This window comes from Toxorhynchites rutilus, chromosome 3 (assembly GCF_029784135.1).
Source record: "Toxorhynchites rutilus septentrionalis strain SRP chromosome 3, ASM2978413v1, whole genome shotgun sequence".
NCBI lineage: Eukaryota > Metazoa > Arthropoda > Insecta > Diptera > Culicidae > Toxorhynchites > Toxorhynchites rutilus.
In genome coordinates this window covers 323,627,755-323,640,489 of record NC_073746.1, presented here as the reverse complement: position 1 = coordinate 323,640,489, position 12,735 = coordinate 323,627,755, and the positions used below count along the sequence as shown (strand labels likewise).

General features: G+C 40.5%; 1 protein-coding gene across 1 annotated transcript; it reads right to left on the bottom strand.

Moving 5' to 3' along the window:
• Positions 1–6,117: 6,117 nt before the first annotated feature.
• LOC129774523 (uncharacterized) lies at positions 6,118–9,909 on the bottom strand. The gene has a single exon (XM_055778273.1). It carries the CDS (start codon positions 9,907–9,909, stop codon positions 6,118–6,120), a length of 3,792 nt encoding a protein of 1,263 aa, XP_055634248.1.
• Between the last annotated feature and the right edge of the window lie 2,826 nt (positions 9,910–12,735).

Here is a 12,735-nt window from a genome sequence, read left to right as displayed (position 1 = left end):
CATACAGGTAGAATGTCTTCCTCTGATGAGCTGATTAATGCAGGGTGTAGTAGTTTCCAAGGTGTGTATATATAAGGTTGGGGAAAAAGAAATGTCGTAATTCTGATCGAAATTTGACGCTTTATTTAACATACTTAAAACGATCCAATTCAAGTCAAATATGCACCGTTTATTTCGCAAACTTGTTGCCATTTAGAAGGCAACTTCATTATTCCCCCCTTCTTATTTGCAAAAAACTCAGACAGCCAGTTTTCGCAAGCCTCGTTTGAGGCCAACTTAGTATCACCAAGAGCGTTTTGCATGGACCGGAAGATATGATAATCACTTGAAGCCAGGTCCGGACTATAAGGTGGGTAGAATAGGACTTCCCATCTGAGCTCCCGTAGCTCCTGGCGGGTCATCAAAGATGTGTGAGGCCGAGCGTTGTCCTGGTGGAAAACAACACCATTCCTATTGATCATTTCTGGCCGTTTCTGGGTCTGGCCATAGTTGAGCAGCTCATAGTGGATAATTCCCTTTCAATCCCACCAAACACACAGCAAAACCTTCCTGGCCGTCAATCCAACCTTGGCGATGGTTTGGGCCGGCTCACCGCGCTTCGATCACGACTTTTTTCGCTTTAGGTTGTCGTACGTGATCCACTTTTCATCACCAGACCATCTTCTTCAAAAATGGGTCGAGTTCGTTCCGTTTCAGCAGTGCATCGCAGGCGTTGATTCGATCTAAAAGATATTTTTGCGTCAACTCGTATGGCACTTATACATCCAGCTTTTTTTGAAATCCAATCTTCTGCAAATGGTTCCAAACGGTTTTATGGTCTATACCCAGTTCCTGGCCAATCGAGCGAGTGCTCACATGCCGGTCTACTTGGATGATTTCAACGATTTTATCGGTTTCCACGATGATTGGCCTACCAGTACGGGGTGTATCTTCGACAGCTACTACACCAGAACGAAATCGATCAAACCAACGCTGTGCTGTGCGAATCGTTACAGTATCGGGTCCATAAACTACACGATTTTTTTCGGCCGCCTTCGTTGCAGTTTTACCTCACAGGTACTGAAAACGTAAAATATGGCGAATTTCTTGCTTGGTGGACTCCATCTTTGACGCGCTATAACTTCAGGCTGAAAAGAACAAACACAACACTGCCACATGTAGCACAGATTGTCGTCTTTAAATAGCCGTATAGTATGACCCAATGCGATAAGTACAACACAATATATGTTTAAGTGTAGCTATATATTGACAATATACGACATTTCTTTTTCCCCAACCCAATATATACTAAAGTATATATACTAAAGGTGTGACCGTGTCGTCAATAAGTGCGCGAGGGGAAACAGTATTAAAGTTTAAGACCCAATCTGGGCTTTCGGATTTAAACAACAATACCTTAACTCCTTCTTTCTTCGAGTATGAAACGTCCCGTTTCAATGTGTTATTCATTGCATTTCTATTATGGTTTGAGTTTTGCTTGGTTTTATAATTTATCTGACGGTTTTTTGTTTGCAGTAGCCGTATCACGACTTCTAGTATGTTTGAGATACTTGTGAAATACGTGTGAATTTTTGTCGTTTAACGAGAGTTTCAGACACCATGTTGCTTAAACTCGGTTCCTCCATTAAATGGTATGATTTATCATGGTTCTAATTTCGTTACTTCTTTATTGGTAAAACACATCCGTTTACAGTGACGAAACAATTGTGAACATCATGAGGTATGTCCTCAGCAATTTCCATCGGTAGTTTCACAGTTTCTAGTGATGTTCGAACTTATTGATTCTATTCTTCGATTCTATTTTTGTATTGATTTCAACCTGCTCATTGTTTTCATTTTTCAGACTCTTTTCTAATCGAGGTCAATCAGACATCTCGAAATCTTTAGAAACTTTTATCTGTGATATTATTTATTTAATGCTTGATACTATAGAGTACAATAGCCCTTTCTACGTCTATTTTTTTTTGCGCTAAGCCGAAAAAAATGTGAATAAATATCGCAGCTTAATTCAAGTATTTAGAAAATTTCGGTGAAATTTTCATAAGTCTTGGGGTCTTTAGTCCGTTTAGTCTGCTTTTTATTATATAGAATGTGGGTTCATAATTTTCGAAGTGCTTATTTTGGTCAATTCTGTTTCTTCAAATGCTTTCAACTAGATTGTGGTTGAGGATTTTTAATTTAAATCGTAGAGATGTGTAAATTCGATTAAAAGGGTGAAAGGATAAGAATAGGATAGGGTGGAATATTTGAAAGGGAAGAAATACTTTCATAGTAAAATTCATGTTTTGATGCTGTTTGTTTTACATTTGTGCATGTTGTCTCGATTGATAAATTGTGGTGAACTTTTTTTCACCATAGCCCCGAACAATAACTTGTATCGATATTTGAGTGAGTTCGACAAGTATGAAGGACTTTCTCCAACATCTTTAATGTCATATGACGCCTCTAGACATATCAAATCTGTGGAAGAGAGTAAAGTGTTATTAAATTGTGAACATGATATTAGAAACATTTTCTTAGATGTCAAATTTCCAAACTTGTGCCTATTAGAAAGGAAAATTCGGTTGCACGTTGTGCGAAACCTTTCGATAATTTTATTTATTCCGTGTTTGTTTCGAGTGGGTACACGAAGATATGAATGTTTTCGAACGTTGGTTTTTTTGCTAGGAAAATGAAGCCTTTTCAAACAAGTTTCATGATTTTCTGTTATTCCTCTATCTAGTTGGATTTGTACATCTGTTAGAATTTCCGATAAACCATCGGTTACTATATTTGTTTCATGTAGACTATACTTCATGTTGAAGTCATATTCTAATATAATTGCGTTACTACTTACGTTTCTTAAAGAAGCTAATATTTTGAAATTTTTAGAGGAACCCAAATTTGAAGAAATGAAAATGCTTGGAATTATTTGTTCATTCTGGTCAATACAACGGTTTTCAGTTCCATTTGTCTTTCCGATTGTGATTTTATTGATTTGGAAATTTATTTCGGCACAGCCGAGATTTTTCTTCATCATAGGAATTCCCTATCCATAGCTCATTGGATGTGATATTGATTATAGCACCTAATGATCTTAATGATTCATATCCTATTAGACCATCAAAAAATTTGTGAAATCTGAATAATAGGAATTTTTGTCTTGGTAGTGATTTGTAGTTAAAGAAAATGTTGAGCTCACTGAATTTGTCTATTTTATGCGATCCAGAAACGTTTTCAATTAGGTGCGGTGCGCAATTTATTTTCATTGTGGGGTGGATAAGCTCTGGTGCAATGTAATTTTTATCAGAGCCAGTGTCAACAAGAAATTTTAGATTTCCGATTCGTGTTTTTATATTCACATATGGCAGAAAGCTGCTTTCTGTATTATGTAACTGAGTTCTGATTCCGTCTGAAAATGAGAGTTATGTTTGAGGCCAGATGAAATATATTCGAGGTTACTTTTGACTTGCTTCATGCATCATGAATTGGATTCATTGAATGAACGTGAAATTGGTTTATAATTTGTTCTGACTGAATTTGTAAGACGCTTTTGAAAATGCGATTTTGATGTTCGCATAGTATCGTTTTCTACAAAATTGGTTTATCTTTGAGGGAATTTGCCGCGTCGTCTTTCTATAGCGCTCTGTTGATCTAGAGCATTTTGATAGGCTTTCAGAAGACTATCTGGTTTGTAAATACGAGCTAATGACAATAAGTTTCCATTAAGGCCATCTATAAGAACTTCACGCATACTTTAGTCTCGTCATTGAACAAAATTTTTGCTTTTATATCAGCTAATAAGCCTCGGCACTCCTCATAATATGAAGTTTAATCTTTTGTTCCGATTCTAGCCATGAAACTAGCATTTTCGGCTCTCCTGCGTAATTTGGGATCATTTTACTAGGATCAGGGATCCTTAATTTATCAAAGTTATTGACCGCATTCTGGGAGTGATTATTCACTGAAGGTATTTCTAAATTCGAAAGTCGCGTATGCTCCAAAACTTTTCCAAAACACCTTATCGATCAACATTGTTGAGCTTTTACAGCTAAATCAAAATTATTTTTCTTTTTTTTTTAATTTCTTCGTATAGTACGTTATTAATATCCGCTTGTTTACTCTTTTATTTCATTCATCATATATTTGAAGGGTGTGTATGCCTCTTCCATTAATTTTCTTCGCGTTTTTAGCGCTATTCAGTTTCATTTATATGTTTGATAATATTATTTTAACCCACATTTTTAGTTTCTCATGAACTTTAATGCTAATGTTGCATTTTTATAAAAACTCCCACTTCGAAAATGTGTTTGTAAAAATTTGAATCTCACATTTAAAATTCGATAAGTGCATTTCCCCATATTGCCCTGTTCATACTATTAAAGTATGGGAGACAAGAATATTTTTTTCAAACAAAATAAGCAGTTTTTAAAGAATTGGTGGAATTGCCTTTCGCTGTTGGGTCGAATAACAATCTAAATCATTTAGCCTTGCTAAATGATAGCGATGCAAACTAATTCAAACATGCATTGTAATATTTGTTGCTTTGGTGTTTATTAACATAAACTGTTTTCAACGCTAGCCAGATTCCCTACGTTCACCGTGGTATATTGCTAGGATCGTTCTCTTTGTTTATTGATAATTTTGTTCGAAGAAGGAAATATGACATGACAACATTCACTCATTCACTTTTTTAAATAATTTTTTTTCATTTCTATTTTATATCATTTATTCTCAAAATACCCTAATTAATTTAAAATTTGATTCTGCCTCTAACAGTTGATGTGAATTGATTTGGAAAGGCTTTTTCGTTTCACTTTTTTAAATTTGGTTGTCTTAAGAAAAAAAATTAATTGGTCCTATTCATTTTCTCATTGCTGTCCTAATTTTTGACATTGAAATAGAGTTTGCAGTCATCCACCAAATTTTAGTGTTTAGTGTTTTTTCGTTTACATTAGTCTAACTTTTATGTATGTTTTTTTCACTTTCAACCAACGATTTGCAAGGTTTAAGTAGGTCTCACATTATTTATCATACATAATTTACTACAATTGTTTATCCGGCTTCCACATATGGTTGGTACTACCTTTTTCCGTTCTTCCGCTTTTTCCTGCGTTCATTGTACAGTGTGCTCACCTTCGTTGATATTGTTCATAAATGCAAACAGGAATCCCTGAAACAGCAATTGTTCAGCTGTTGTTGCTACTTGCTTAACGACGTTTAGTGCATCAATGAAGTTGTTTAATTTACTCGGCGTGCCGTCATAGGTCGGCAGAAGTGCCATTACTGTTGTAATTACGTCAATCAGCGAAACCATCTTCGAAGTTTTTGTTAGCCTGATACTTATTATTGCCAATCGGGGTAAATTTCTGAGTGTTAACTCTGGTTTGTCATTCAGTCGTTCCAATCTAGCATTAATTGTTGTTATAATTTCGCCGGCAACCATTTTTTCCTCCCGGAAGATACGATTGAATAATTCTGCAGTTATCGAATTTTCTAAAACATTTAACACGCTGGTAATGTTATTTCTAATTGTGTTCGCTTGATCAAGTTTGTTTTTTGGCGTTAACTTTCTGTAGTTTCTATTTGATGCCTTTTTCAGGTTGACCAATATTTTTTGTAGTGATTCTAGGTTGGTTTGAATAGTGTCCATTCGTGGACTTTACATACGTGTTAGATTTGATGGTGTACTGCTGCTGCCGATTGAAGTAAAGTTGAGCTCCTGTCGCGAAATTAACTTCTGCGCACCACTTTTTTTTCTTCATTTCTACACTGTTTATCTTCTATGGGTGAGATAGAGAGAACCTGTTCTATCCTGAATCGGACGCAGGATAGTTGGACCAGTGGACTGTAACTTTGGAATTTGGTTTCAATAGACCTTAGGTTGCATGTAGGTGTCCACACAGAATTACCACGGGTGGGGTTCTTATGTGGATCTACACACTTGGTCTAAATAGATACACACTGTTCGGATAGGTTTTTCTTTATTTTCTATGGTTGGAATGAAACTGACACTCTCTTAGCTGTCGATGCGGCTTTTTATACCCGTCATTGGGCGAACATACATGTTCATGTTTTCTTCCTTTTTCTGTTGCGCTTCGGTGGCATACCGAACATACTCCCCCCGATCGGTACGACTTACGATCTGCTTGGATGAGATGTACTTCGAATAGAATGGTTGTCTTCGATAGGCAGAATTGAAATTTTGTTGATAGGTCTCCGGAAAATCGAACCATCCACGGATACATCAACTGCTCGGATCAGACCGTCACTTCCTGGATACACTGCGGAGATTCGACCCAATTTCCAGTGGAGAGGGGGCTGGGTCCGGTTGTGTAGAAGAACAATCATACCTTCACGAACGTTGGGCATCACCTGTAAATTTTTCTTCCGCGGGTGCAGCGTGTTGAGATAGTCCTGGTTCCAAGCACGCCAGAAGTGCTCGCGCATTAGCCTAAGATGTTGCCAACGATCCAAGCGGTTTGCCTTGATATCTTCAAGCGATGGTTCGGCTGGAGCGATGAGAGGACGTCCAATCAAATAATGAGCAGGTGTAATAACTAGCGGATCGGCAGGATCGTTCGAAATACTATAAAGTGGGCGAGAGTTCAACACTGCTTCAATCTCAGTCAGGACTGTTACAAATTCTTCGTAGGTTAGCTTCACAGGTCCAACAATACGCTGCAAGTGGGTTTTAGCGGATTTGACTGCTGCTTCCCATAACCCTCCAAACTCTGGGGCATCTGGTGGAATGAAGTGCCATTCGATTTCTTTAGTCTGGCAGTACTGCTGAATACGTTGAACTGCTTGTTGATTCCGGAATTGACGATATAACTCATGTAATTCATGCTGGGCACCGCGAAAATTGGTCCCGTTGTCCGAATGTAGTTGTTGAACCAATCCTCTTCGACTCACAAAACGTTTAAGGGATGCCAAAAAGGCATCGGTGCTTAGGTCGGAGACAGCTTCCAAATGAATGGCTTTAGTAGCCATGCACACATAAACTGCTATATAGGCCTTCGTTAATGTCGGACGGCGAGTTCCATGCTTGATCCAACATGGACCAGCATAGTCTACTCCAGTCACTGCGAATGGAGGCGATGGTACAACTCTTGCTGGCGGCAAACTTCCCATTAGCTGCGTCGTCTTAGATGGATTCGTACGGAAACATTTAACACAACATCGAGTGACTTGTCGAATAGTAGATCGGGCATTCAACAACCAATATCGCTGACGCATTGCGTTCATCAGGCCAGTCTGTCCGATATGAAGCAATTCGATGTGCATTTCTTGAATCATCAGTCGAACTATGGGGTCTTTGTCAGGTAAAATTATTTGGTGTCGATTGTTGAACGGCAATTTGGAATGACTAAGGCGACCACCAACTCGCAGTAAACCGTTACTGTACATCGGCCGGAGATTACCGACTCTTCTGCAGGGCTCATTAGCAATAACTCGTTCAATTTCGTCTCCTAAGTGAGTTAGTTGTATTATGCGGATGACAGCTTCTGACGATTGATACAGCTCACGAATCGTCAAGTGGGATCGTTCTCGTTTAGACGCAATCTTTTTGCAGTTCGCAACAAACCGCAGGATGTATCCCATTATTCTTTGTATTTTACGGAAGCTGCTGAATTTATACAAAAATGCGAAATGAGGACTACTCACGGCTGCTGTAGCTATAGCGGATTTCATTTCTGGTAACATATCATTGGGAACATCTTCAACATTTTCTGTTTTGTATTGTGACTTTGTGAGGAATTCGGGGCCGTCCCACCAAAGCATGTTTTCTTCCAGAAGTTCTGATAGCAGACCACGTGATGTAAGGTCGGCAGGATTCTGCTGAGAACGAATATAATGCCATCGGTACTCACTCGTATGTTCTTGGATGACGGCGATACGATTCCGTACGAACAATTGAAGTAGGTTTAGAGGTTTCTTTATCCATGCTAAAACAATCGTGCTATCACTCCATAAAACTATGTCCTGGAACGTTATTCCAAGGGCTGGTATCACCTTCTGGAGAAGTCGCGTAAGTAATAGAGCTGCACAAAGCTCTTTTCTGGGTATGGAAAGGTCGTGTAAGGGAGCAAGTTTGGACTTGCTGCATAACATTCGAAGTTTGGCTGTTCCGTCGTTGAATATGCTTCGTAGATAAATACATGCTCCGTAGGCTACAGTTGAGGCGTCGGCAAATCCATGTAACTCGAAGGCAATTGCATTGTTAAAAGTCACACATCTCGGAACCTTTATTCGGTTGAGTTGTGACAACGAACACAGTAATAGATTCCACTTCTGGGTCAGTTCGGTGTCAACTGACTCGTCCCATCCTGCCTTAGTTCTCCAAATTTGTTGCACAAGTAATTTTGCCAGAACTATTACCGGCGAGAACAAACCAAGTGGATCGTAAAACTTAGCCACTTCAGCATAGATAATCCTCTTTGTAATTATTTGTTGTTGTATCGTTGGTTGCTTAGGTTGATTGGCGATATAAAGGGCATCTTCGTGGGAATCCCACAGCAATCCCAAAATTTTGATTACCTGGTTTGCTTCACAATAATCCATTGGTATTTGTTTCTCACACTCTTGCGGCGGTATGTGTTCCAGTAGCTCTTTCGAATTCGAACACCACTTATGTATGGGAAAACCGCCTCGACCAAGAAGCTGCCTTAATTGACGATAAACTTTGATAGCATCAGTCACACTTTCAGCTCCAGTGAGTATGTCATCCACATATATATCCTCCTTTACTATGCGCGCGGCAACGGGGAAATCACGTCCTTCTTCTTCTGCCAGCTGCACTAAACATCGTGTGGCCTGGTAAGGGGCGGAAGCTGTTCCATACGTTACGGTTTTCAATTCCAGTATTCGCAGCGGATGTGCCGGATGTTCTCTCCAGAATATTCGTTGGTAGTTCTGATCTTCAGCTGCCATTGATACCTGGCGGTACATTTTTGCTATGTCCGCCGATATTGCAATTTGGTGTTTCCGGAATCTTAGTACAATGGAGAATAATTCGCTTTGTACTACAGGCCCGACGTGGAGAACATCGATTAATGATAAACTATCAGGAGTGGGCTTCGCACTGGCATCGAAGACTACACGACATTTTGTGCTGGAACTCGAGGGCCGCAGAACAGCATGATGCGGCATGTAAAAATTGCGTTGATTAGGCAGGTCATTGGCTTCGTTAATTTCGTGACAGTGACCAAGAGTCTCATACTCTCGGATGAACTGAATATACTGCATCTGTAACTCAGGGTTGCGCACCAACTTCTTTTCCAACATCAGGAATCGCTTCAGTGCCAGGGCTCGACAATCATTCATCTTGTCAACATTCTTCTTTAGAGGTAGTTTTACAATGAATCGTCCGTTTGGGTCTCGCTTATACGTGGACAGGAAATGCGCCTCGCAAGCCAATTCGTCGGCAGAAAATTTGGGAACATCTGACACTTCTTCAATTTTCCAGAATTGTTGCATCATGGTTTCAACTTCTTCAATTGAAGCTATATTGGAGTGTTGGAGGTTTACTGTTGGAGAGTACGGTTCGTGAATAACTCCAGATACGATCCATCCAAGGTAGGTATCGCGCAAATGAGGAAGGCCATCCTCTAGAAGAAGCTGACTTGGTTTGAAGATGTCAAAGAATATTTCTGCTCCTATTAGCATATCGATCTTTGCAGGCGTGTGGAACTGGGGATCTGCTAGTATCAGACCAGTTGGGATATTCCACGAGCCAATATCCAGTTTCGATGTAGGGATAGTTCCAGTGACTTGTGTTGTGACTAAACAATCGAGGTTCGCATGAAAGCTAGATACACGGGATCGAAAACTAATGTTGATCTTCTCACGAGCTAAGGATCGCAGAGCATTGATGCCGGTGATTGGAACATTCGCACGTTTCTTCGGTACTCCAAGTCGATTGGCCATTTCCTCTGTCACAAAATTCACCTGAGAGCCGCTATCCAATAGTACTCAGCATGGATGAGGTCGGTTGTTCTGGTCAAGAGCATGCACCACCGCAGTAAGTAGTAGTACGGTTTTGGTTGGTTCCCCAACGTAACAGGAACATGGTGTGGAAATCGAAAAATCTTGTAAGACTGAGCTATTTTGTTTTGCAGTCATTGGATTGTACATCTGAGGAATTCGCAATGGCTGCTCAATTTCTGCTTTGATGGGAACAGAGACATTAGGTGTTACATTCGGCCGCGCATAAGATACTTCTACTTCATGTAGCAAAGTATGATGTCGTCGCTGACATTTACGACAAGTTTTATCAGAAGGACAGTCCTTGGAACGATGTCCCTTCCGCAGGCAATTGAAGCACAATCCAGCCGTTCGAATCATATTATTCTTCTGGACTGCAGTGAGGTTGTTCAGAGCTGTACACTGGAAGTTACGATGTGCACCGCTGCAAATTTCGCACACGTTTTCAGATGGGCTGGTGGAAGCCGCATGACATTTCTGCAATGGGTACTTTGGAGGTGATGAAAACTGCTTCGCCTTAGGTACAACTGGCACTTGACGCTGGAATGCACTCTCGCAGCTTTCTAGTATTTGACATCTCGATTTCAGAAAATTTATGGTATGCTCATACTTTGGGAGCTCTCCTTTCCGCTGCGTCGATTCCCAAGCCTTTCGTGTGGACTTATCGAGGGCGATGTTAATCAAATATACAATGAAGTGTTCAGAAACACCGGTGATATCCTGATCCAAGAAGCGTAAACTTTCTACATGATGGCTGACCTCATTCAGAAGTGCACGTAATTCTTTGTGGGATTCAAGACGCACAGGCTTGAGTGACAGTAATCCGTGGAGGTGAGACTCGACTATCACCCGTTTGTTTTCGAATCGCTCAGATAATACATTCCAAGCTTGCTGATAGTTTCCCTCGCTCAATATTCTGGCATCCAAAACTCCTGCTGCGTCACCGACAAGGGCTTTATCGAGATGATACAGCTTCAAAGCTTCTGAATCGCCAGAGTTCGTCATTAGGTCTTGGAACACCGCTTTAAATTTTGGCCAGTTGGAGTAACTGCCATCAAATGTCGGGATCGGCGCCTTCAAAGGCTTCTGTTGCACAATAACTTGCGGTGCTGATTTGGTTTGGGGGACGGTGTTGTTCATTGTCAGAATTAACTCTTCTACAGTTGTGGAAACGTAATTGTGAAGTTCTTCAAATTCAGCATACACTTCCTCTTGCTGATCAATCGCTTCATTCGGAATGAGTGGCATCGCTTTGCTATGGAACGTACTAAACTCAGCATAGGTCGCGGATAAATTTTTCGACATCACATTCAATTGTGCCAAACTGAGTTGCTGCTGGGACTGGAGTGTATTGCGGATTCGCATTACTTTATTTTGCACCTGGGCTCGTTGACGAAAAATTCCTGTCAATTCTTTGACGGTTGTTGTATCCAATTCGACTTCCCAGTCCTGGAACCCGTGAAATGATTCGCTATTTTCAGAAGAGCCACGCTGAGGATCTGTTGGGACTGGTTGCTGTTCATCTGGAGGGGTTTGTTTTCCCGGAGGCGGCGATCTATCAAGCGGCATTTTTCTTTATGTGTTTCCGCGCACTATCACCTCGCGAATGGTTTTTACGTTTTGTCCGATTTACACAACAAACGGAATCAACTCGCGCAAAAGCGTTTTCGAATGTACTCGAACAAACTTGTTACAACGCGTTTGCGCACACAACGACACGCATTTTATAAAAACAACCCACGCGACAATTCGAATGATCGTCTAAACACGCAACAACGCGTAGTAACCACAGCAAAACAAAAATTTCGGCACTTCTTCTTCGAAACACAGGTATCTCGGAAATCTCGTATCAGGTTTCTGGTATACTGGTTCTCCAAATCCGGTTCGTTTGGACCATATGTTCTATCCTGAATCGGACGCAGGATAGTTGGACCAGTGGACTGTAACTTTGGAATTTGGTTTCAATAGACCTTAGGTTGCATGTAGGTGTCCACACAGAATTACCACGGGTGGGGTTCTTATGTGGATCTACACACTTGGTCTAAATAGATACACACTGTTCGGATAGGTTTTTCTTTATTTCTTCGATGTTACTTATACAATGGTTGGAATGAAACTGACACTCTCTTAGCTGTCGATGCGGCTTTTTATACCCGTCATTGGGCGAACATACATGTTCATGTTTTCTTCCTTTTTCTGTTGCGCTTCGGTGGCATACCGAACAGAACCCATCACTTAATTTTTTTTGTCTATTGAACACTAATGTTATTTAAACGTACTTCGCGCTGCGCCAGTTGTTTCATTGACGCTTTTTGATATTTCGAGTGTACTCGAATACACAAGTAGCATAGCACTGCTACTACAAAAATCACTATAGCACCGGCTATTATTTGGACTTTGGTGGTGTTCACCTGGGAGTTGTTTATGTCTGCAAACCAACCCATTTTTTCTCGTTTATTTTATCAGCTTTTTTTCACTTTTTTAGCATTTTTGTAGCTCGAACACTGGCTCTTAGCACATGACCAAATGCTGGCTCTTTGTTACGGTCGCCAAATCACGTTCGATAGCCAAGGAAATGTGGGCTGCATATGAAGAAGAATAATTCGAAATCGAACCGAAAACACGGACGGAAGCGGGGTCTCTCTTCTTCACAACTGGCAGCGATCAAAACACGATCCGGTCTAGCGAACGGTTCACTTCGGTCTCTCTTTATTGACTGTCACAATCTTGTCTTTTCACTTACCAGCTAACTTAACTTAGGTATTCATT